At 44.9% G+C, this 26,599-nt stretch overlaps 1 protein-coding gene across 10 annotated transcripts in view; it reads left to right on the top strand.

Annotated features, from left to right (window-relative positions):
* The window catches only part of ARHGAP17 (Rho GTPase activating protein 17), an 85,648-nt gene that overhangs the window by 12,345 nt on the left and 46,704 nt on the right, over positions 1-26,599 (top strand). For all 10 annotated transcript variants that reach the window (XR_014306536.1, XR_014306537.1, XR_014306538.1 and 7 more), the window contains exons 2-3: positions 22,614-22,653; positions 25,813-25,917. Coding sequence is in view for 6 of the 10 variants with exons in the window: in XM_082714804.1 (XP_082570930.1) it covers positions 22,614-22,653; positions 25,813-25,917 (145 nt within the window). In the remaining 4 variants the exon portion in view is untranslated. The remainder of the gene's footprint in view (positions 1-22,613; positions 22,654-25,812; positions 25,918-26,599) is intronic.

Genomic DNA, 26,599 nt, shown 5'->3' on the forward strand with positions numbered 1-26,599 from the left:
TAGGGCAGCTGGAGTATGGTAAAAGGTGAGCTGGACATGTGTTTATGCTGTCCACCTGCTGTCTCTCTGACCTTGGCTGCCTGAGCCTCCCGCTGCGCTCCCACGCTGGTTAGACAGGGCTCCTGATACCGTACAGGGACCAGCCCTGATAGGTTTAAGAAGTTGGCACGAGGTAGGGAGGCCTCATAAGACAGTGAGGAAGCAGGAGACAGCAGGTTAGTACTGGAAAGAATAGGCAGGTTATATTTCACCTCACCACCGGGGACCAAAGTAAATTCCAGATGGATTAAGGGTTTCAAGTAAAAAACCGAACCATAAAATAGAGGAAAAGATGGAAAGTTCTTCATGCTCTGGCACAAGAGTGCAGAGAATGAATAATAAAAGGTAACCAATAGATTCACAGCCACCCAATAATTAAACTTTTGTCTGTCATATGTCATAGTTAAGATGATGACAGATGACTAGTTGGAGACAACTGAGAGCAGCCACAATGGAGGGTTAATGTCCTTCGTGTATAAAGCTCTCTTATGTCCTTCGTGTATATGTCCTTCGTGTATAAAGCTCTCTTATCAATCAGTTTAAAGAAGTGCTCTTTAATGAGCAAATACCGTCAACAGAACGCTCACAGATGACCAGTAAGTGTGTGAGACTCGTTTCAAAATTACAGCTAATTGAAGAAGCACAAAGCTTTGAGACAACATTTCTCACTTACCAAATTGGCAAAGCTCAAAATAATGATATGTTACTGTCTTGGGAGAGCCGACAAGGGCTGTGTTTATCCAATCATACTCAGGTGGGAATATAAACGGGCATTCTTTTCCAGAAGGAAATTTGCCATTGCATTTTAAGAACCATTTCTGAGATTGGAACCTGAATCGTCCACAGTGTCCTCCAATTTCTTATCCTCTGGATCCCTTTCCCAAAGAGTCTCCCTCTGTGCTTTCTTTCTTTCTTTCTTTTTTTTTAAAGATTTTATTTATTTGACAGAGAGAGATCACAAGTAGAGAGAGAGAGGAGGAAGCAGGCTCCCTGCCTAGCAGAGAGCCCGATGCGGGACTCGATCCCAGGACCCTGAGACCATGACCTGAGCTGAAGGCAGAGGTTTAACCCACTGAGCCACCCAGGCAGCCCCACTCTGTGCTTTCTTAAGTCCCCTCCTTCTCTGACCTCAGTCAGTCATAGTTTGGGCTCTGACCTCACACTGCCAGCACTCCGTCCAGCTAGCCTTTCTCCTGCCATCCTGCAGCCCGACAGCCCTACTCTGTCATCTCTTGGGATGACCTGGGATGCAGGGCGTGGTCCAGAAAGCTCATCCCACTTCCCAGGGCAGGACGGCCTAGATGTTCTGGCCTCTACGCTCAGCTGGGCTCAGAAGACTGCCTCCCTGCCCTTGGCTCCATTTCCTATCCCGTTTTCCTAAGTGCTTTTGCCAGACTTTGACTTTTCTCAGACCCGCTCCACCCGACTCCAGACGCAGCCACTCCCCTCGGATGACCTGCCTCCCTGTTTCCAGGGAAAACTGGCTACTGTCACCCTGGCCAGGTCCCTCAGGCTCAAAGGAATCAGTCTAAGTGGTGATTGCCCCACAACCCCCATGAGCCGCTGTCCCCAGGGCGGGGGTTGGCGGGGGAGCTTACCCTGTCCACTCTGCATTTCTAGCTTCCCTCTCTCCCCAGGCTCTTCCCAGCCATTTGTGATGTTCAGGCTGTTGTTTCCAGTTCTCTCCTTCCCATGCAGGGCTTTGCTGCTTTGTCTGCCGTCAGTGCCCTGCACGCTGGCTCTCAGGGAGCATTCCTGTCCCCTATGCCACCCTTGCAGTTTCAGCCAGCCCTCCATCCTTCTTCAGGGGCACCCCACGCCCGGCTTCTTCCCTGCCCTCCCTGGGCGCTGCTTTGCTGCTCCCTGCTCCACCTGCCCTTCCACTGTGTTCCTCATCAGGCTGCTGTGCTCAGCCTTCCTATTTTATGCAAATCTGCACTCCCAGCGACCCCGCCCCCCCCCCAAGGCATTGTTGGCCACTCCTGCTGCTCGGAATTTTCTCTGCAGATGCATCTTCTGTGGTTCAGAACCACAGAGCAAAAAATCACACCGGACATCTCCACCTGCATGTTCAACAGACCCCTTAGACCCAGCGTTTCCGGAGCTGACCTTGTTGACCGCACCCTCAGAGCCTTCCAAACTGTCCCTCCGGTTGAAAAACCTCACTCTCTAGCCAGTCACTCAAGATAGGAACATGGCAATCATTCTAGGGGATTCCTTCTCCCTTCCCATCCTCGCCACGTCATGAAGTCCTGCTTATTGTGTCTTTGTAACAGCTCTCTGTCCCCTGCTCTCCTTACTCCCTGCTCTAGGGTGGACCTCCCTTTTCTCACTCGGTCTCCTACACTCGGGTCTCTTAATACTCACCTCCTCAGTTGCCCCGGCCCCCAGTATGTCTTCCCCGCCCCCCTTCCACGCTCTTCCACACTGTTGCCAGAAAGATCCTTCCAAAAAAAATAATTGTAATACTGATAGCTTACATTTATTTGGATGCTTGCTGTGTACCAGGCGCTATTCCAAATGCTAGTCATGTATCAACTCATTTAATACCAAATCAGTACAGTATTATCCCCTCTTACAGGTGAGAAAACGGAGGCACAGAGACATTCGATAACTTCTTTGAGGTCACAGAACTAGGAGGAAGTCCGTCTCCAGAGTCTCTGCTCTTAACCACTTATGTCATCACCATAACAACCGTGTTTTGAGCTTTCAAGGCATTAGCACTGTGTGTATATTATCTCCCTTCAATCCACTCAATTCTGTAAGTTGGCAGTTCTTAGTATTTCTGTTTTTAGAGACAAGGAAATGGGGGCACAGAGACATTAAGTAACCTGCTCATAGTTGCACAGCTTTTAGGTGGTGGACAGGGCTTTGACCTCCAGCAAATGTGCTCTAGGCTCTTAGTCTTAGCCAATGTACCTGCTAAAAAGGAGTGAGCACCTTCTGAACTCACCTTTCTGGGAGTATTTCTCTGTTCTTTTAGAGCTGTGGGTAGCAAAGAAGGTATACTTGTATAAAGATGTTCTTGTTAATAGGAGCATTTGTGATCAGAAGAGACCAGCACCATGATCAAGTGATATCCAGAAACGGGGAAATGCTTTGCCCCGTGACGCCGTAGAAATTCCTCTGTCAGTGTAACATGCTCTATTCTGACTATTCTCTGTCCTGCCACTGTATGAATTGACTTCATAATTTGGAATTTTTCATGAACCCTTAGGAACACAACTATCATAATAACATGTTAGAGCACAGCAGGTTGACCTGTTGTCTCCACTGGTAAGTTCCTGAAATTATCCATGATAGGAAAATTCTCTCATGACTTAATACACTAGAGGGGACAGTTTAAGGTCCTTGACTGAACACGTGTGTATTTCTTCTCTCTCATTAGAATCCATTGAGGGAGTCATGGGTGGTTCAGTCGGTTAAGTGTCCAACTCCTGGTTTTAGCTTAGATCATGATCTCAGGGCCGTGGGATTGAGCCCTGCATTGGGCTCCGAGCTCAGGAGGAGTCTCCTTGAGGTTTTCTCTCTCCCTCTCCCTCTGCCTCCTTCCCCCTCTCAAATAAATAGGTAAATCTTTGAAATCCATTGAAATGCTAGGAAAGGTATTTTTTTTTTTAATTCTTGGGAATTAAAAAAATGTGATACTGAAAGCCATTCAGAAAAAGTTCCAGATGACTGGTTAAGTAGGTCCGTGGCTGAATATAGCAAGTGCTGTTTTATTTGTTCATTCATTGTCCAAGACGGGACAATAGGATGTAAGAAAATCCTCAGAAAGGCTATTACATCCATTAGAAAAAAAAAAAAAAAAAAAAAAAGCAGGCTACTGAAAAAAAGACACAGAGTTCTTGGAAATTAAAAAATCTGTTACAGGGTGTCTGGTTGGCTCAGTCAATTAAGCATCTGCCTTCAGCTCAGGTCATGATCCCAGGGTTCTGGGATCGAGCCCCACACTGGGCTTCCTGCTCAGCAGGAAACCTGCTTCTCCCTCTCCCTCTGCACCTCTCTTTGCTTGTGCTTTCTCTGTCAAATAAAGAAATAAAATCTTAAAAAAAAAATCTGGGGCGCCTGGGTGGCTCAGTGGGTTAAAGCCTCTGCTTTCAGCTCAGGTCATGATCCCAGGGTCCTGGGATCGAGCCCCGCATCGGGCTCTCTGCTCTGCGAGAAGCCTGCTTCCTCCTCTATCTGCCTGCCTCTCTGCTTACCTGTGATTTCTCTCTGTCAAATAAATAAATAAAATCTTTAAAAAAAAAAATCTGTCACTAATTTATTTACAAGTCCCAGGGAACTAAAAAAAGAAACAGCCTTTAGAAAGGAAGTAAAGCAAGTTTCTGTGTTCTTTCATTTTTCAGGATATAGGACTCCTCCAAAGGTACATCATCAGGAATAGCACTGATAAACCAAAGAAGAGTTATTTATGAGGTCATTATAGAATCAGAGGCACATCCTTTCTCTTCCTGCAAATCTCCCATCCTATTAATGTGATCAAGTTATGTTGATTTTCACACAGAAAGACTGCTATCTTTTCCCTTTCTGGCAACCGTAAAATTTATTATTATTAATATTATTGTTATTATCATCTTCATGGTTCTTAACTGGAAATAGTTTGCCCCCCCACCCCCTCAATTTGGCAGTATCTCCATATGTTTTTCGTTGTCACCTCTGGGGAGAGGGAGGCATGTTGCCACACTAGCTTCTGAGCACGCAGGAGCCAGGGGTGCTGTGAACATTCTACAGTGCTCTGGGCAGCCGCCCAAGAAGGAATTATTTAGACCAAAATGTTGAAAGTGCAGGGTGGAGAAAGAGTTAACTCTAAATTGCCTAGCCCCTTGCAACCAGACCTGCTTCTTAATCTCCCAAGACGTCAGAGACCTGAGAAGTTAAAAGCTGTACGCTGAAAATTGGCAGTCTCCTTATGCTAAACTAGCCTAATACTTTACTAGAAAGTAGATAAAATCTCTAACATTTCTTGTGCCTAATCTGCTGCACAGTGAAACGGAAGGTGTGACATCAGGAATGGTATTTAGCCTGGGGGTGGGGGAACGTCTATAGTTGGAACGATTGGTACATCTTTCTGTCATCATTGTCAGTCTCTCTGGTTCTCTTTCCCAGGGAGCATGGGTGTAACCTTCTAGTTCTCCTTTGACCAGGGCTGCAGACAGCCATGACTAATCAGCATGGGAAGTAAGAGCCCTTGCCACCTTCCCTAAGAAATTTCCTCACCCTGGACTGGTCCAGAGCAGATGTCAAATGCCTAAATTCTTTCCTTCTCCACCTCTCTGTCCTTCCCCGTAATATGACAGTGCTGTGGTGAGGTCTTCAGGAGATGAAATCTCTTTAGCCGTTGTCTCTGAAAGATGTCTTTCTTTCAGGGTTTCCTCGCCAGCTCAGTTGGAAGAACAGGTGACCCTTGATCTCGGGTCGGGAGTTGGTGCTCCATGTTGGGCACAGAGATCTTGTTATTTTGCCTTCATCTTTGAAATATTTGCATTTGATGTACAATTATAGGTTGACTTTTTTTCTTTCAGGACTTTAGAGTGTCATTCTATTGTCATTTGGTCATAGCGTTTCTGGATGATGTGTCAGCCATCATTCTTACATTGCTCCCCTGCCTGTTAAGTACCTTTTTTTTTTTTTTTTCCTGTCTACTTTCAATATTTTCTCTTTCTCCACAGTTTGGCCTTGATCTTTTTAGGTGTGTTTTTTTTGTATGTGTGTTTATCCTCCTTGGGGTTCTCTGAGTTTAGATCAGTGGATTGTTCATTGTTTGTTAAATTTGGAAACTTCTGGGGCATCTAGGTGGCTCAGTATTGGAAGTTTCCTTTTAGTTCTCCAACTTGGCCCTCAGACTTGAGCAGGCCCCATGCACCCAAGCCTAAGGGGTCCGGGGAGTGGGGGCAAGTCTTCTCCCAGAGCTGTATCACCTTGTGTGTGTCCTTCCTGTGCTCTCCCTCTCACCTCTGTCCTCACGGCCTTAACATATCCTTCTGCTACCCAACATCCAAGCATACAGCTCCAACTCACTTATTGGGTCTCAAAAGCCATCACCAGTTTCAAAAACTTTCCTGGTATCTTAAGTCTGCATCAGATGCCCTCCCATGTTTTCAAACCTCTGGCACCTTAATGACTTCTCAAAGCCCAGGTTTCTCATCTCCAGAAAGGGCACAGTAATAGCATGGATCACACTGTTATCTTGAGGATTCAATGAGTTACTACATGTAAAGCACCTGGAGCCCAGAATTTAAGAACAGGGTCTTGGGGAGCAGAATTGCCTGGGTTCAGAGCCTACCTATGAAAGCTTGAGCAAGTCTGTTCACTGTTCTCTGCCTCAGTTTCTTCATCTATAACATGGAGGCAACAATACTTACCCCATGGGGTTCTTGTGAACATCAAGGGGATTAATTCTTACCAAGCATGTGGACCAGTGCCAAGCACCTTTCTAGGGTATGAGCTCCCTAAACATCAGCTGTGATAGTGATGACAGGCTCTACCCTCAGAGGCCCTGGGCTTCCCCAGGCACAGCACTCATCGCACTGGAGTCTGATTGCTGATTTTCCTCGACAGTCATTGAGCCCTGTCAGAATAGGGGCCATGTCTCTTACTCATGATGGCTCACGGAAGGGAACCCAACAAATATTTGTTCAGTGACTAACCCGATGAAAAGGTTAGTGGCAAAGCATGCATGACACCCGCCTGTGGCTGAATGTAGTGACAGGCCACATAGCTTCACTCAGAGAACATTTTATTATTCTGAATATCCTTTTGAGAAAAAGGCATCATTTAAAAAAAAAATCGATATTCTGTTCTGAGTCATCAACAGCGTCCTTCCATCCATCAGACTGTGGTGTTGGAACATTCTTTTCTTTGACCTTTAAAAAAGGGCAAATGAAGATTTATGGTGTTCTCCACCCAGAATCTATCCATCATCCATTCAAAGCAGCCTCACCCCATTTTTCCAGGTGAACATTTTTTTCCCCTTCATTTTGTGCATCATGCTAATCATAGAAATTTCTGGGCTACCTCTGTGATGTATATTCCTTGTAGAAACTTAGAGGACCCACAATTACTCCAAATTCTCAGCATTGCATGCCTTTTAAAAATATGTAACGTTTCTTGTTTATAGAGAGACAGCCCTGCTTTTGCAAAGCACAGTTTTGAAGGTTTCAAATAGTTTCTTTTCTCTCAAATATTCTGTTCTATTGTAGTCTCTTAAAAGTTGTGTGAGATGAGGGGCGCCTGGGTGGCTCAGTGGTTTAAGCCGCTGCCTTCGGCTCAGGTCATGATCTCAGGGTCCTGGGATCGAGTCCCGCATCGGGCTCTCTGCTCAGCAGGGAGCCTGCTTCCCTATCTCTCTCTCTCTCTCTGGCTGCCTCTCCGACTACTTGTGATTTCTCTCTGTCAAATTAATAAATAAAAGCTTTAAAAAAAAAAAAAAAAAGAAACCTTTAAAAAAAAAAAAAAGTTGTGTGAGATGGTTGGTGCAAATATAAATAAAGTGAGGTGCAGGAAGGTCAGGGGTTTTATTTTTAGAGCATATGGTTAGTTTGCTGGGGACCTAGGACTAGGGTCTAGCACGAAAACAAATCAAGAGAGTCAACTTTGGTCAGTGACCTTAAAATTGCTCTCTTTCTGAGGGTCCAAAGACTTTGGTTCATGTGTAATTTATTTAATGAGTGTCTGCCCAGTTTCCACACCCATGAAATAGAGGTGAAAATTGCCCCATAAGCGTATATGACATAATAAGATGAAATCATATATGCAAAAGTGCTTCCATAAAAGAAAAAAATGTACAAATGCAGACTTAATCTAGTATTGGAAATCTGGTGATCAGCTCACTTATGGCCCATGAATTCTAGTTTCTATATCTGATTCATTTCTTGATCAGAAAGATCTCCATGTTTTATGGGGTTTTTTTTGAACTTTTTAAAGTGTTTTTCAAGTTGATGGTTTACAGTCAGTGATTCAGCCATGCCTTTTCTGTTAAAATAGCAGCATATCACTGGCCAGCATCAGACTGGTAGGGCTTCGTGCCTTTGTTCTTATTCATTCCTTGAATCACGGCAGAGGTCCTCCAGATGTTCTCCTACCTTTAGCCTGTACTGTGCTGTCAGAATTTGCATTCTGAAAACTCAAATCTGATGCCACTCCACTGGGGAGAAACTGTCAATGGCTCCCCATGGCCCCCTGCTTCCTGATTCTTTTCAGCCTGATTCTGGGCCCAGGTGCAGGACCCTCTCTCCATTCCGTCGCCCGTCCTCTTTGGGTGTTCTGTCTTATCTGAGATCTGCTTGGGCTGTTTCACTGTGAAGCCTTTCCTGGCCTCTCTCTCTGCTCCTAGAAACATTGACTGAAGTTGGTTGTTTATATTGCTGTCTTTCTTATTAGCCGCCGAGGGCGGGGACTGTGGCTCATATCCCTCCCTTCAGTCCTCCCCAGTTCTTGACATTTAGAGAGGGTCCATAAATACCGGCTGAGTGAATGAGGACCCGAGTGGACCATAGTGAGGCTGCGCTAAGGTGGTTTCTGTGCAGAGAGCTCTCTGGCCCTCCATGAACGCAGCTGGGACTTCTGCAGGCTCAGGACCAGCAGGTGCAGAGGGCTAAGACAGTGATCCTGTGGTGAAGGGTTTTTTGCTAACTCACCACACACCCAGTCTGCACGTTTCTGTGCATTCTGTGCCCATGATTCTCTTCGGTGGCCTCCAGCCCACACGGGGTCACCACAACCAACCCTTTGTTGTGATGAAACAGGCTGCCCTCCTCCCGCTGGAGGTTCGATGCCACTCTGTGTCTTTGTGTAACTTCTGGGAGAAGCCAGAACAGCCTGGTCACTGCACAAAAGTCTCTCCCAGAGATGACCTAGCTTGGGAGCTCTCTGAAGGAGGTGGTGGTGGGTCATGATGTTCAGAACGACTCATGCCCCAGGTGCTTCACGGGGCGCCAGGGACCATGGCAGTGAGAGAAATGAGGTCGTGGTGTTTGTAAAACAATCCCTGGGGTGGTGGTATTATTATTCCCATCATTCCCATCTTACTGGGGAGGACACGGACACTCACAGTGGTAGAGTGAATCCCAAGCACTGGGATTCATTGCCAGGTCTGCCTGACCCTAGAGCCCTAACTCTGCTCGTACCATATTCTGCCCCCTCCTTTGCCTACGGTGCAACTTAGAACCTGCTGTCTGCCGGCTTCTTATCACTCAGCTCACTCTCCTTGTGAAGGTATAGTGAACTCCGTGACAAGCCATGTACATCAGACCACGTACCAGGCAGTCTTGACATGGCAAGAACTCGTCTGTGGCCAGTGCTAGAGGGACACTTCTGACTGTTTTTGCTACTGCCAACCACTTACTACTGGACCCTCTTTCTGTCATGTTCTGGTGGTTACTCCACTACCTGCTGGCCTGGTACCCTGACCCTTCTGACACGGGGGTTCTCAACCCTCGCCACACTTTGGAATGGCTTGGGAAGCTTTAAAACAAAATGCCAGGTGCCCCCTCCCCTCCCTTCTGCCACGGGGTTCCTATTCAGTCATTCTGGGTTGGGGTCCAGGTATTATTATTATTATTATTATTTTTTTAAGATTTCATTTTGACAGAGAGAGATCACAAGTAGGCAGAGAGGCAGGCAGAGAGAGAGGAGGAGGCAGGCTCCCTGGTGAGCAGTGAGCCCGATGTGGGACTCGATCCCAAGACTCTGGGATCATGACCAGAGCCAAAGGCAGAGGCTTTAACCCACTGAGCCACCCAGGCGCCCCCCAGGTATTATTTTTAAAACAACTTTATTTATATGTCATAAAATTCACCCATTTTAAGTTTACAGTTCAGTGATTTTTTTTTTTTTTTTGAGTGAACTGACAGCGTTGTGTAACTATTACCACCATCTGATTGGACAACCATTGAATCACCCCAGTAAGATTCCTCATGTCCCTGTCTAGCCCATCCTTCCCTTCTAGCTAGCCCTAATCTACTTTCTGCCTCTATAGATTTTTCTTTTTCTTTTAAAGATATTTATTTACTTATTTGAGAGAAGAGAGAGAGCAGAAGGAGAGGGAGAAGCTGATACAGGGGCTTGATCCCAGGACCCCAAGATCATGATCTGAGCTGAAGGCAGAGGCTCAACCAGCTGAGCCACCCAGGCCCCCCTAGATTTGCTTTTTCTGGCCTTTTCTTAAAAATGGAATCATCTGTATTATATTTAAAGGCCTTGGGGTATAATGCATAGCCGTGGTTGAGAATCACCATTATCGCAGACTTTTTTTTTTTTTTTTTAAACTACTCTTCCCTGGATCACCGTGGCTCAGAGAAATCAGTAGGCGCCTGCCTACTAGGGCGGTCTTCTAGATAAGTTGCAAGTGTAATGGGTCCCTCAGATAAGCTATAAGCAAAATGGATCCTGGCCTGAGAACTTCATGATCATTTATAACCTGCTTTTATGGAAACATGCTCTTGAAAGTCCAAATGTGCTGACTCAGGAAGAAGCATTTGGAAGAGGGCTTGTACAACCTGTCTTAAGATGCAGAGGGCCTCCCGGCCAGTGGCCCGAGCACTGAGTCAGAGCCGAGCCCTCCAATTTGTGTGGCCTTGCCTCTGGCACTTCTGCTTCCAATTTTTGTGTGTGGCCATCCAGCTCCACCTGGCCTGGCCTCTTTGCGTTGGGGTGCCAGTAAACTGGACCCCCTCCCGGATCTCCCCCACCCCACAGGGTTTAGCTCCACATGCACTGTCCACAGTGAGATCCTTGCAAATCGCTTGTGTTTCTGCCTGCTTGAATACATTTTGAAATCTCAAACTCAGCTGCCTCTAGGTCCAAGCCAGTGCTGTAACTGACTTGAGCAGCTTGAGGCAGGAGACTGTTGAAGGCAGTCTGCAGAGTGTGCCCGTGGCAGGGAGCTTCCGTCCCACGGTTTGCCATAAGCAGAAATTGTTGGTGGAGCTTTCAGACTTAGCACGTGGTTACAGCTGGGACAGCAAAGAGATTCCATTTCGTGGGCCAGAGAGGGGAGGAAAAAGGCCAAGTGACCAAACAAAAAGCTGCCATATAAGCTTACATGTGTAGGAAGAAAAAAAAAAAAAAACCTCAATTCAGTTGATTAAAAAAAATATAATAGTTCATCTTAGTCGTGGATTAGAATTCAAATAATATTGTGGAGAGTCAGTTTAGATTGATAAGGGTTTTGTTACTGCTGTTTCAAGTTAAAAATAAATGTTATCTCAGAAAAGCTGTAACTATGTGGCCAGACTTTCATCATTTGGGGAAATAATTCAGAGCATAGAGTGTAGATGTATTAGGTGTATTTCACCCATGTTATTACCAAAATACTTTCTATTTGATCATTTTCCTGCTGATAAATATCCTTTTTCTTTTCAGTGTTACGCATGGGACTCGTTTGTTTTTCTTTTCCCATACTTTCCCTTTAGAGGGCTACAAACCCTCTTGTAAGACTTTTTAAACTCCTTTGTGGAATGCGTAACAAATTGCTGCATTTATAAAGTGTCAGAGGGTTCCTTTATTTTAAAAATCCAATGAAGTAGCCTTCAGATCCCTGCCCAGAAATTTAAGAAGACAGCTCATCTAATGAGATAGAACAGGAAAAACTCACCCAGCTGTCCCCTGGCTCGCTGTGAAACCAGAAGAGTGTGTCCCGACGCCGCACAGAGGCTCAAGTGGATTTTGTAAACACTTGTACCAGGAGAAGACGGCGTTGCACGAAATCTGGTTCCCGGCAGGATGAAATACACCACTTAGCTGTGGGGCTGGCCCCTGTAATTTCCCTGCAAATATGAATTTCACTGTAGACAATGACCATGTGTGTCGTCGCCCCAAAGACAGTATTGATTCCTCGACTGATTGACCCCAGTTTCTATCTCTTAGCAAACATGCGCTTCGATCTTTGCAGGTAACCAGAGTTTCAAATCACTTTAAAATTTCTCTCCATGCCCCCCGCCTTTCTTTCCTTCCAATTGATATATCGAAGTCATTATTTAGGTGAAAAACCCACAGATTTATCATCTCTCGTGTGGATCTGTCAACCCAAAACATCTGAACTGTGATCTTGGGGCAACGGGAAGACACAGATGTTTGAAGTTAGTGTTGGCTCTTGGGCCAACTGTTAGCCGTTGGTGGGTAGAGATGGACTGAGTGGGAAGAGCCACTGCTCTCAGGGGCTCAGAATGCCTGCAGGGGTTGAAAGGAACAATCCTGGTGAGGTCTTGAAAAGCTAGCATCTTGTGCTTTCGGAAGAGCGAATTGGGAAAGCACAGAAATCCCCTTCAAAGTAAGAAGAATTTGGAAGTGATTAGAAAGGCTTGAAGCTTCATGGGAAAGCACACGTTACTTGTACACTGAATTTTACTTGTACTTTGAATTTTAGTCATTGTGGATTTTATTGTGGAAGGCAATTCTGTGCATACGTCTGCTTTCCTGCCTACTGCTATTGAATTTTTTTTTCTTGCTATCTCTTTTGAAATTGAGAAAGATCCTTTTTTCAAGCCATTACTCTATTGTTGGGACAGCCATTTACTTTTCCACTGATTGATTTCATGTATTTTTACGAAGCATCTACTGTGTGGCAGGCAGGTGGCAAGAAGGGTGCTGGAGCCCAGGGAGCAATGGCTCCAATAGACTTGGTCTCTGCCCCTGTGGAACTCTCTGCTGGCAGGGGCGAGGTTAGTAATATGCAGACTGTGGCCTGTGGGCCAGATCCAGCCCCAGTTGGCTCAGAAGAGCTTTTCCATTTTTTTAATGTTTAAAAAAAGGAATCAAAAGAAGAATATTTTGTGACCTATGAGAATTATGTGAATTCATGGGACACCTGGGTGACTGTCAGTTAAGCATCTGCCTCTTGATCTCAGCTCAGGTCTTGGTCTCAGGATCACGAGTTCAAGCCCTGTGCTGGGCTCCATGCTAGACGTGGAGCCTACTTAGAAGAAAAAAAAAAAAAAAAAACCACCTCTGCAAATTCACAGGGCAGTGGCCATAAGTCAAGTTTATTGGAACCTCGCCAGGTCCATTCATTCTATGTTGTCTCTGGTGACCTTTGTGTTATAACCGCAGATCTCAGCGATAATAGCAGCCATGGTGTGGCCTGCAAGCCTGAAATATTTATTATTTGGCCTTTCCAGAAAAAGCTGGCTGACACCTGGCCCCGGCAGTTGTATTTATTGAGATCTTGTCCTGAAATATGTTTATGAGTAGGAATCAGGAAGAAAGCAATAGTTACAATATTTCAGTGGCCTGAGGGGAGGTGAGTGGGTGGAGGAGAGACATAATTTCTGGTCCCACCCTGTCAGCAGCATCACCAGCCCTGGGCTGTGTCTCACATTTGGGCCATATTAACAGTCAACCACCCCCATTCATTCCGGCAGCAGCTTCTCCGACATGAGGTGGAATGTCTAAGAAGACGAAATACACCTCCAGACCGGCCTCACATACCAGTCCTCAGAGTGATTCCCAAAACCCTCCTTAGAGAGGTTTGCACCACACCCTGTGAGAGTCACTGGTGTTGACCTGGGGTTGGCACACGGGTGGCAAACAGCCAGAGAGTAAATATTTTGAGCTCCACAGGCCATCTGGTCTCTGTTAGAACAACTCAGCTCTGCTGTTGTAGCATGAAAGCAGCCATTGATAATACGTCCACCAGTCAGCCTCACTGTGTTCCAATAAAACTTTATTTGTGCACATGGACACTTGAATGTCAAGTAATTCTGGTGCATTGTATTATGTATTCCTCTTTTGAGTCCCCCCCCCCCAGCCTTTTTTTTTTTTAAAGATTTATTTATTTTAGAGAGACAGAATGAGAGAGAGAGAGCATAATCAGGGGGAAGGAGCAGAGGCAGAGGGAGAAGCAGAATCATGAGCCAAAAACAGATGCTTAACTGGCTGAGCCACCCAAGCGCCCCTCCCCCAACCATTTTAAAGTAGAAATTATTCTTACCTTACTGGTCGTACAGAAATAGGCAGTGAGCTAGATTGCACCTGTAGGCTATTGTTTGCTGACCCCTGGTAATATGGATAGCTTACTTTCTGTATTTTTTTTTTATTAAAAAAAAACATTAACTTGGGAAGGCACTATCACCTTTGAATTTTAGTCATTGTGGATTTTATTGTGGAAGGCAATTCTGTGCATACGTCTGCTTTCCTGCCTACTGCTATTGAATTTTTTTTTCTTGCTATCTCTTTTGAAATTGAGAAAGATCCTTTTTTCAAGCCATTACTCTATTGTTGGGACAGCCATTTACTTTTCCACTGATTGATTTCATGTATTTTTACGAAGCATCTACTGTGTGGCAGGCAGGTGGCAAGAAGGGTGCTGGAGCCCAGGGAGCAATGGCTCCAATAGACTTGGTCTCTGCCCCTGTGGAACTCTCTGCTGGCAGGGGCGAGGTTAGTAATATGCAGTGCTTGGAAGATCACAGCATGCATTGGAGATGTGGCCTCAATGAGCACTGATTTCCGTGGCACTTGCAATATATGCCTCATGTAGGTGTATGTGGCCCGAGTGTGGTAGGTGGTATCCTGGGAAACAAGACGGCGGTTCACAATCATGATGTCAGGCATTTGAACATAGCCTTGGCAGAAACCTTTCCAGAAATCAGTCTGCCATTAGGGTTGGAAGTTGTTGGGCCAACTGGAGATTCTCCTTTGGCCCTGTGTCCTAGTTGAAGCATCTCTGTCTTTTTTGGTGAGCTGAATGACTTTAGATTGGATGCATTTCCATTTTCTCGTGGCCTGGGAAGGGGGCTGAGTGAGACTTTGGTTAGCCTCAACTGCAAGGTGGGACAGAACTACAACCAGTCAAGGGAGAAGGGGGTGGGGCGCATAAAGGTCTGCACAGCCCTGCTGCTGTAAGGCTTTGGGAGTTATAAGGAAAAAGGTTATGCTTTACCAAAAAGTAATCAAGAAATTACAACTGCTGCCTGCTGTAAGCCTTGTTTGAATGACTTGTGAAATTGCACAGTGGCGTGCATAGGAAAAAACAAATCCCTGAGTAAAATGGCGAGCAGGAAATGCTTTCCTGCTTTGTATTGTTTTTCCAGTTACAGACAGGAAACATTCAAGTGTGTTTTCAAGCACAGAACACTGCACACAAAGATGGCTCTGACAAAGCAGAAAAAAGACCCATCTAACAAAAAGTTTGTATCTGTATAGCAAAATGTCTGATTTAAAACAATCGGATCTAGCAAGTATTATTTTTAAAATTTTTGGATCACTTCAAGGTGCCTTGATAAGTTTAATATGTTTCTCCCCTCTTTGCTTTATTAATGAATTTTTAAAACCTGATTAAAAAAAATCACATCTCAGATGGGGCACCTGGGTGTCTCGGTCCGTTAACATCTGCCTTCAGCTCAGGTTGTGACCCCAGGGCCTTGGGATGGAGTCCTGCATCAGGCTTCCTGCTCAGCAGAGAGCCTGCTTCTTCCTCTGCCTGTGGCTCCACCTGCTTGTGCTCTCTCACTCTCGCTCGCTCTCAAGTAAATAAATAAATAAAATCCTTAAAAAAAAAAATCACATCTCAGTAAAAACCAAGGGGCTTATAAATCCTTTAAATGGGCACTGTAGCCAGTATTCTGAATACTTGCTGGACTTGCCTTGGGTTAAAAATTCTAGGTCTGTGGTAAAGATGAACACTTCAAAACAATTCAACATACAAAGGACTGAGACTTGGACCAGTTGCAGTGATGAGGAAGATCAAGTCCTTTGGACCACATATTGGGGGAAGTAGGGGCAGTGGTGGCTCCCTAAAATGAAGGTAGGGATAGCATAGGGCAGCGGGAGTATTATTGTGTGAAGGAGCCACTCCAGTTTGTATATTACATTCCAGAATCATGATTTATCACTTAAAAGTCATCTTTCCCAGATATCCTATATTCATAGATTGGAAGATTTAGTATTATTAAAATGTCCATACTATCCAAAGCTGTCTACACATTCAGTACAGTTTCTATCAAAATTCCAATGGCATTGGGGGGCCTGGGTGGCTTAGTCAGTTAACGGCTGCCTTTGGCTCAGGCCATGATCCCATGGTCCTGGAATTGAGTCCCACATCGAGCTCCCTGCTCGGTGGTGAGTTTGCTTCTCCCTCTCCCTCTGCCTGCCCCTCTGCCTACTTGTGCTCTCTGTCTCTCTGTCAAATAAATAAATAAAATCTTTTTAAAAATTCCAATGCCATTTTTCACAGAAGGAGAAAAATACTTCTAAAATCCACATGCAACCACAATAGGCCCAAATAGCCAAAACAATCCTGAGCAAAAAGAACAAGGCTGGAGCCATCAGACTTCCTGATTCCAAACTACTTGACCCTTGAACAAACAACATGGGTTTGAATAGCTTACATACAGAATTTTTGCAGTCCAGTAAAGTAAATGTATTTTCTCTTCCTTACAATTTGTTTAATCACATTTTTTCCCTCTAACTTAATTTATTGTAAGAATACAGTAAATAAGGCATGTAGCATATAAAGATGTTAATCAGTGAGGCTTCTGGTCAACAGTAGGGCTATTAGTAGTAAAGCTTTCTGGGAGTTAAAATCTATATGCTGATTTTTGGCTGCAAAGGGGTTAACACATCTAAACTCCTGTGTTGTCCAAGGGTCTACCTGTTACAAAGCTGTAGTAATCAAAATAGTATGGTCTTGGCATTAAAAAACAACAACAACATAAATCAGTGGAAGATTCGGGAGCCCAGAAATAAATCCACATGTAAATCGTCATCTAATTGTTGACAAGGGCATGGAGAATGCCCAATGGGGAAAAGACAATCTCTTTAATGAATAATGTTGGGAAAAGAAGGCAAATCGGACTCCTACCTTGTACCACTCTAAAAAAATTAACTCAAAATGATTTAGAGAATGACATGTAATATTAGGAACCACAAATCTCCTAGAAGAAAATATAGGGAAAAAGTTCCTTGACATCTACCTTGGCATTGATTTTTTGGATATAACATCAAAGGCACTGTCAACAAAAGCAACAATAGGGGTGCATGGGTGGCTCAGTGCGTTAAAGCCTCTGCCTTCAGCTCAGGTCATGATCTCAGGGTCCTGGGATTGAGCCCTGCATTGGGCTCTCTGCTCAGCAGGGAGCCTGCTTCCCTTCCTCTCTCTCTGCCTGCCTCTCTGCCTACTTGTGATCTCTGTCTGTCAAATAAATAAATAAAATCTTAAAAAAAAAAGCAACAATAAATAAGTGGGACTACATAAACTAAAAAGCTTCTGCACAGCAAGGATGCAATGAAAATGAAAAAGCAACCTGCAGAATGGGAAAATATATTTGCAAATTATAGATATGGGGCTAATACCCAAAGTACATAATGAATTCATACAACTCAGTGGTTAAAAAAACAAAACAAAACCAAATGACCTGGTTTAAAAATGGGCAAAAGACCTAACTAGACATTTTCCCAAAGAAATACATGTGGCTGACAGGTACATGCATAGGTGTTGAACATAACTAATAATCAGGGGAGCGCAAATCAAAACCGTAATGAGATATCACCTCCTACCTGTAAGAATGGCTGTTATAAAAGAGGCGAGAGATAGCAAATGTTGGTGACAATATGGAGAAATTGGGACCCAGGTGTACTTTGATGAGAACACAGTCCTCATGGAAAACAGTATAGAGGTTCCACAGAAAATTAAAAATAGAGCTACCATATGATGCAGCAAACCCACTTGAAGAAAATGAAGTCAGCATCTCAAAAGATACCTGCACTCCTATATTCACCGCAGCGTTATTCACAACAACTAAGGTATGGAAACAACCTAAGTGTTGGTTGACGGATGGATAAAGAAGATGTAGGGGGTGTGAGTGCGATACATACATATATGTGTCTATGTCTATGGTATGTACACACATATCACACACACACACACACACACACACACACACAGAGGAATATTATTCAGCCATGAGAAAGAAGGAAATTCTGCCATTTGCAACAACATGAATGAACCTGAAGGAAACCTGTTAACCAAAATAAGCCAGACAGAGAAAGACGAATCCTGTATGATCTCACTAATGTAGAATCTAAAAAAAAAAAGGTCACATCTATAAAACAGCGTAGAATGATAGTCACCAGGGGCAAAAGGATGGGAAGATGCTGGTCAAGGGATACAAGCCTTCACTCACAAAAAGAATAAGCTCTGGGGGGCGGGGCACATCTGGGTGGCTCAGTGGGTTAAGCCTCTGCCTTTGGCTGAGGTCATGATCTCAGGGTCCTGGGATTGAGCCCCCCACATCAGGCTCTCTGCTTGGCGGGGAGCCTGCTCCCCCCTCCCCCTATACGTACCTTTCTGCCTGCTTGTGATCTCTCTTTCTCTCTCTGTCAAATAAATAAATAAACGAAATGAAATGAAAAGAATAAGCTCTGGGGATTATAGTAATACTATATTATATACTTAAAAATTGCTAAGAGAGTAGATCTTAAGCATTCTCACAATTACTGTTACAAAAAAGGGAACTGTGGAAGGTGATGGATATGTTCATTAACCTGATTAGGGTTATCATTTCACAATATATATGCAAGCTGAATTGTCACATTATATACTTTAAATATATATATAATATACACAAGTATAGTTTTATTTGTCCATGATAAGTCAGCAAGGCTGATAAAGCTCAGTAATCATTTCTGATAATAGGTAATTTTTAATAATTTCAGTGAATTAAAAAAAAATCTGGTTAACAAGATACATTTGGGGGATGCCTGGGCGGCTTAGTCGGTTAAGCATCCTCTTGATTTGGGCTCAGATCATGAGATCGAACCCCACACTCAGTGGGGAGTCTGCTTGAGATTCTCTCCCTCTCCCTCTGCCCTCCCCCTGCGCATACATCTGTGTTCTCGCTCTCAAATAAGCACGTCTTTAGAGAAATTGGATTTCTCTCTCAAATTAATTTTATCACAGTGCCTGGGTAGCTCAGTCGGTTAAGCATCTGCCTTTGACTCAGGTCATGATCCCAAGATCCTGGGACTGAGTTCCGTATGGGGCCCCTGCTCAGCACGGGGGCTTGCTTCTCCCTCTCCCTCTGCCTGCCGCTCTCCCCGCTTATGCTCTCTTTCTTTCTGTCAAATAAATAAATAAAATCTTAAAATTCTTTTTTAAATTAAAAAAAAATAGAACTAATTTTATCAATGTAATATAGAGTATCCACAGGGGCAGGAAACATAGGATAAATTTATTTTTAAGCAAGATGTTAACATTTTCCTATTATATGTTCCATGTGTAGCTCCACCTCCAAATAGCTTTTTTGGTAAAGTATCTCTGAATTTAAAGCAAAGGGCTTGGTTGTTAATTTGAAAAGAAGGACATTAAATATACAAATTTGTTTTATAGTCTGGACACTCTATACTATTGTGCAGATTAGCCATTGGACCCATTGTTTTAAGTTAGAGTTATGCATCACTTGAACTTACGCATCGCTTGAAACCCTATCAAGCATGTCCCTGAAAAATGTAACTAATATATTATTTTTTAAAATTTGAAACTATCTATACAGGTAGTTTAAAAAGTCAAGTAATGGTAAAAGACTTACCACAGTGGGTTTTCTCTCTACTAATCTCATTCTCCCAGGTGAGAGTCCTCAGCCCCAGAGGAAACTATTTTCAAATTTCTGTTTATTCTGGCATTTACTCATATATACATTTAAAGACAAATATGTAAACTGCTATCCTTCAAGTTATGAAGTTTTGGTTATTACTTACTGGCTTACTGTCATGCTGACGAGGGTTTCGTGCTCTTATGTGACTTTTTTCTCACTTCTGTTCCCTTATCCTTCCAATACAGTTATATTAACAATTTTTGGATACACTACTGTTAGATATTTACATCATCATATATAATCAATTATTTGCAGCTAAGCATAGTAGTGTACTATGACTCTTTTTGATGGACTTTTTGTTTTTTCTTGAAGTTAATATTTGGTTCATTTTTATGTTTGCTGTATTTTCTTTGTGGCTGTTACAGTGCTGTGCTCATAGGTGTTTGACAACCCCCCCCCAACAAAAGCCCTGATTTGTATTGTTTGCATTTGTTTGTATTGTGTTTGATTTTTCATTTCAAATTACCAGTGTGAGGTCACTAAACAAGTTGCTGGGAAAAGATGCATACAGTTGGTTCTCAGCTATTAGTAACTTTCTCATACCTGCTAATGGTCCACATTGGGACTTTAAAATTAAGTTTTCCTCTTCTTCTGTTACATTTTTTAAAATAATTTTATCTCATCAAAGGACTTACTGAATCTCTTCTTTTGAACTCTGAATGTTTCAATAGGCCTTGGGGACCTTGGTTTGTGTATACTTACACTTACAGAAGGAGGAGGTTTCACAGTTCTATCCCAGGCATATGGGGTCCTGGCCAGAGAAGATGAGACCAAAGTTATACAATCTAGTGCTGCTATTTTGCTAGAGGAGGGACAAGGCTATTGGAGAACAGGAGTCATGGTAAAGCTATGGTGGTCTCGTGCCAGGTATGTCCCTGCGAGGCTGGCCATCAGGGTTCTTTTTGAGGCTGGTTGCTTGAGCTCCCAGTCAGCTGGGGCCCTGCCCCACTTCCCTAACTGGCATGCTTACTTATGTTTGGCGCTTCCGCAATGCCTGGCACCATGCATGCCAAGCAAGGTCTGGGATGGCATAATTTGGCCCGCTGCTTGCAGAACTTGTTCATAGAGTTGAAAGTTGGCCTCCTCTGAAAGTGGGGGCTTTGACCTCATCTCCAGGCTCTGCTCCTGTGGACCTGGGAGGTGTCTGAGTTCTGGTATCCCAGGTTCAGGTAACCTGGGAGCCCAGAGTTCTGGTTTCCTACAGGAACTAGTGTGGGAGCCACTGCTGTTGGCATCTCTGTGTTAACTAGGGCACTGCAGCAACAACTGGTCTTGGAATCCTTTGTAGCAGTGCCAGCTTTTACTTGATCTGCCATCGTCCAAGCGTGGGCTGGAGGTGTGCACCACCATACTTCAAGCAGCTGACTTGTACTGAACTAAGCTTTAGCAGTGTTTTGAGGTCAGTCTCAGGGGGTTCCATCCACTTTCTGGCCAAACGGCTTTTCCTTCTCTTGCATTAGATAAGTTCACGGGGAAGGTCATGCAGCCTTCCGTTCTGCAGTAAATCTTATTAAAAGGCTTCAGAATTCTGGTTCATTGATGTTCTTCCCCTTTGCCCAACTCTGTGATCGAACCCCACATTCAGTGCTGAACAGACTTTTTCTTTTCCCTTTAAAAGTTTCCTTGTTCATTTCAATGGGAGTTAGGTAGGGATGTTCATCGACTTGGCTTCAATCACTGTTTAAACCAGAAGTCCCAATAGGGCACCTTGATTGCTATCATTCTGGGTTTATGTACAGCAAAGGCGCTGTCCTTTTGGACTGCAGAGGAAAGTCTTCTTAAGAAAGTACTGCGATCGAGGTGCTTGGGGGGCTCAGTCTGTTAAGCATCTGCCTTCAGCTTAGGTCATGATCCCAGGGTCCTGGGATTGAGCCCCGCATCCGGCTTCCTGCTCAGCGAGGACCGTGCTTCTCTGTCTCCATCTGCCTGCTGCTCCCCTACTTGTGCCCTCTCTCCCTCTGTGTCAAATATATAAATTAAAAAAAAAAACAAAAAAAAAAACAGAACTTGAAAAATAAAAGTACTGTAATCTGGCAACCAAGGCTCGAGCAGCTTTGAATGCCCCTGTGGTGATTGTGGGGCAACCGGTCAGCTTTTCTAGAAAGGTCTATGGGGTTAATGTAGTTAATGGTAGTTGAAAGGCGTAGGTGGAGGAAAGCTGAAAATATGGTTTCTTTTTAAAGGCTAAATGAGATGGGGCGCCTGGGTGGCTCAGTGGGTTGAGCCGCTGCCTTCGGCTCAGGTCGTGATCTCAGGGTCCTGGGATCGAGTCCCACATCGGGCTCTCTGCTCAGCGGGGTACCTGCTTCCTCCTCTCTCTCTGCCTGCCTCTCTGCCTGCCTCTCTGCCTACTTGTGATCTCTCTCTGTCAAATAAATAAAATCTTTAAAAAAAAAATAAATAAAGGCTAAATGAGATACTGGAAAGAGAGACTGCTCAGATGTTACCATCTTGAGTCGGTATTGTTGAATCCTGTTCCTGGATTTGTGACAAACCTATTTCAGTAAGGCCGTGAAACTCAGAAATGATCATTTTAAGAAATGAAGTTTAAGCTTCTCTAAGCAGGCTTTTCCCAAAGGGTGGTCTGTGGGTCTGGGGCCATGGAATTCTGGTCAGGAGGGGCTGCTTCAGAATGCAGCAGGATCTTGTCCTGGACCTGCTAAATTAGAATAGAGTTGGGACCTGGAAACTGGCATTTTATGTCAGCACACTCCCCCGGACCCCCTGCCCGGGAATCTGTGCAGCCCACGTAGGGGAGCCGCTGGTCTCGATCCTTGGCTCTTGTTTGGGATTGCCGTTCTCTGCGGACTTTGGTTTTCTTCCCTCTGATGTAAACATCGGTGGAATTTCTCCCCATGTTATCATTCATTCCTGCCTGTTTGGTTTTAAGCTCCAGGATGATTATTACTGAATTTCCTGAGTTGCTTTGCATTTCTGGATTTCTAACTCTGAACTTTTGATTTTTTTCCCCCCCTACAGAGCCGAGAAAACAGAGGTCCTCAGCGAAGATCTGTTACAGGTAATAAAAAATCTTTTTCAGGTGCTTTGTTTAAAGAGGAAAACCAAACCAAAGCAAATCTCATAGGTGAGAATGGAGGTGGATGGATGGACGGACGTATGTGTGTATGTGTGTATTCTCCGACGAAACAGAATAAAGTAAAATGGATCAGTGGGTTTCGGATCCTTAAAAAGAGCAGTTGGGTTACATGGTGATAGAAAAGGGATCTGAAACCTTGGTGTCATGTTTTGAAGTTCAGATGGGGCTAGTCCTGCTTTCTAGGGCCAGGTGTTGGGCTGGGGTATATGGGCCAGTTCACTGGCACTGCAGCCTGGTCACGGGTCCTGGGCAGGCGGAGGGACTGTTGTTTGCTTCTGGGATAGTGTCCTAGATGGGACAGGCCCCACCAGCTGTGGCGGAGGCCCCACTGGCTCCAACCCAGAGTTCCCACTTCTCCTTCCCTTTCACGCTGTTGTTCCCCAGTTCTGGGCTGAGCTGGGTCCCCAGGGACTTAGAGTCTCAGTGACAGTGACCAGATCTGGCAGAACTGCTCTGAGGCCCTGAGGTGCTCTGCCACCCACCTGGGTGTCCTTTCCTCTCCATAGGGAGGGCGTTTCCTGTGGGGACGTCAGTCAGGGCCCCTGCACTTCATCTCTCAACAGGCTTCCTGAACTCTGGGGCTCACTCAGAGTTTCTCCCAGAAGGCCTGGGACCCTTTATACACATGCCTTCGCTTCACCTCAGCCCCCCTCTCTCCCCTGCCCATCCCAGAGCACACTGGGAAGGACAGAGCCCCTCCTGCACTGAGGTTTCTCTGAAGCCTCCTTGCTCGTGTCATTTCCATAACCCACAGTAGGTGTGTGCACTTGACCTCAGAAGACCAAAGATCTGCTCCCAGGTGACTCTCCCTCTCTCCCTAGGGAGAGAAGGAGCTGGCATAGTTTAGAAGAATGTGGCTTGTACCACCCCGTGTCAGAACATCCTTCTCAATTATGACAGCCAGCCACAGGTACAAGATTTTAAGAGCACCCATTCCCCCCCCCTTTTTTTTAAAGGACAGAAGTTTTTATTAAGGATTAGAATGGTTTTTTTCCCCACCCAGATTTATTAGATAATCATGTTCGTAATAATATTTCCTCGCTGGCTTAAATACATGGTAACATGTATTTCAACTTCATTTTCAGACTTCCAGCAATGTTGTTTGGTATTAGTTAACCTTTAACTTGACTGGGTTTTCATGTCTATGTTCTGTCTCCCACATCCCGCATCAGTAAACACACAATCTCATTGAATCCATGAAGCCCCCAGATGCAGCCAAAGGGCCTCTCAGGCAGTTCAAGGATGGCAGAGTTCCCATAGGAGGCAGGCGGCGACCACCTGCGCTTGTCTCTTTGCCCGAACATCCACTGGGGACCCAAGAGTGTGCCAGTTTCTAGGAACACCTCATTTCATGACACGGATACTTACTCCACATCTGCCATCATTGCTACAGATGGTTTCCCCCTTCTTTGACTATAAAGAAAGAGAGAAATGGGTAAAAGTGTGGAACCATCCTACCCAGGTCTGCCCTTGACTCGCTCTGTGGCCTCAGAGATTTATTGAACCCCCCTGTGCCCCAGTTTCCACTTCTCTAAAATGAAGATAATGGCTATATCCACCCCATAAGGTTATTAGCAGGAGTTAATGGGTTAAACAGGAAAGCAGGAGGGATAGATCCCAAGCCACAGAGATTTGTTTGTTTCTGGGATGAAACTTCCCTGAATTTGCTCTGTGTCCCCCTGCCTCTTAGATCAGTTCAAGAGGCTCTATTTTGCCTCTTGTTTTTCACTTGTAAGTTCATTTTGCTCTTTTGCTCATGTGGCAATTCCCTGGGAGGCTGTGAATCCCGGGAGGGTGAGAACCTCAACTTATTTACTGTTGTTTTTCTACTACCTTGCCCAGGGACGTGACACATACTTGTCCTTTCAACAGAAATTAAATGAACACCTTATATTTGCGAACCAGGTAGCATTCCGGGCACTCGGGAGAAGTCAGTGAACAAAAGACACCGAGGCCCCCGTCCCTGTGAACTTGACAGTTTTCTCGTGACAGTCAGAATCAAAGCAAAATGATGGGGTGCTCTTGTTTGGTTTTGGTTTTGATTTTGCCTGTTTTCTAGGCAAATAAAGAGTGTGTATTATTTTTCCAGTGTTTTAAAATCTGGTCATTATAAGATCGGGGGGGGGGTGATGTGGCATCTGCTCCTTATATGCCTGCCAGATCAGGGTCCTGGTGGTTGGGCCTTGGCTCTGAAGAAAAGCTGCTGGGGCAGTGAGGACCTTCAAGGAAGAAACACAGAACCATATCACTGGGTAAAACATTGTAGGGTGAAAATGCATTCTGTTTTGAATTTGTTGATTTTTCTTTAAAATAGAAAGCATCCCTAAGGGCCTGCACTTGGTCTTAATGAGTCATCAGAATACACATTTTTGGCATTCCTTCCCGTGAAAAGCAGCTCTCTTTGCCATAAACAGCCATATCCCAGCAATAATATTTTGGGAAGCTAAATCGTGATGCGTGGATCCCCTTAGTCAGTATTTCTTACTGTTGGCTGTCCCTTCTGCTTTAGAGGTTTATTCAAAACAAAACAAAAACAAAGCCAAATACCCATCCTAAACCCCATAAGGAGCCATTTTGAAGACACTGACCTTGCGTGGAAATCGCAGAACTTTGATTCTGGTCCCTGAGCCTGATGTCCTGTGCCTGGAAGGCATGGTCGCCATCTGCGGGGGTTCGCTTCTGAATGTCCCTGTGGTTGTTTCTGCTTGGCAGTGGGGCTGGGCCTGAGGTGTGCACCTGCATCCCCGCAGGCTGGAGCCCGGGCTTTGCGGGCGCTGTGGTGTATAACTGGGCTGCCACCACTCTTTCTGATGGTTTTGGTCCAGACTCCGCTCCCTCCCCGCGTGCAGACCTTAGCCCTTGAGAGATGGAAACCCCTCCCACACGCGGAATTATTTGGCCCCAAATATCAGTAGTGAGAACCGCTGGTGTAAGTGAATGGGAACCATTTCCACGTCTACCCAAGACCTGAACACTTAGACCATGGGATGCTTTTCTTGCCTGCGTGCCGGCGCCACGGACGAAGAGGCTGCATGTGTTCTTCAGCCCCTTCAAATGGCTCATTTGTCTCTGTTTTGTCAGATCGAGCGGCGCCTGGACACGGTTCGGTCAATGTGTCACCATTCGCACAAGCGTCTGATGGCATGTTTCCAGGGCCAGCATGGCACCGACGCTGAGAGGAGATACGTGAGTAGCAGATGTGACTCGGGGCCGTGGGCCTTGTGTCTCTGTGAGGCTTTGCACGCAGCGGCCCGTTGGTTTTCCTCAAGCAGGAGCAGCAGCGTTGCCTTGCTGATTTATACCTTGTATTGCTATTTACTCTCATGCCACCTGCCTGACCAGAACATTCTTTTGTGCTTAAGATGTTGCTGAGTCAGGGGCGCCTGGGTGGCTCAGTGGGTTAAAGCCTCTGCCTTTGGCTCAGGTCATGGTCTCAGGGTCCTGGGATCGAGCCCCGCATCGGGCTCTCTGCTCCGCAGGAAGCCTGCTTCCTCCTCTCTCTCTGCCTGCCTCTCTGCCTACTTGTGATCTCTGTCTGTCAAATGAATAAATAAAATCTTAAAAAAAAAAAAAAAAAGGCATTGCTGAGCCAAAAGTCCTGCTCACGCTGAATTTTCTCCAGGTGCTTTTAAAAACTTAGTGAGCCATTTGTCATTGATAAGACAGATGTCTGTTAGGAATGCTTTGATGGCAAAAAAGCTGAAAGCCTGTCTTAAATGGACTTGGAAAATGGACACAATTTATTGGCTTACTAACTGAAACGTCCAAAAGCTGGGGTGGACTTGAAGTAAAATTTGGGCTAGCATTTCAGTGGTTTGACCAGAACCCTACTTTCTTTCCTTCTGTCCCTTCTGTCTTCTTCAGTGTC

Source organism: Mustela nivalis (assembly GCF_964662115.1).
Source record: "Mustela nivalis genome assembly, chromosome: 19".
Taxonomy (NCBI): domain Eukaryota; kingdom Metazoa; phylum Chordata; class Mammalia; order Carnivora; family Mustelidae; genus Mustela; species Mustela nivalis.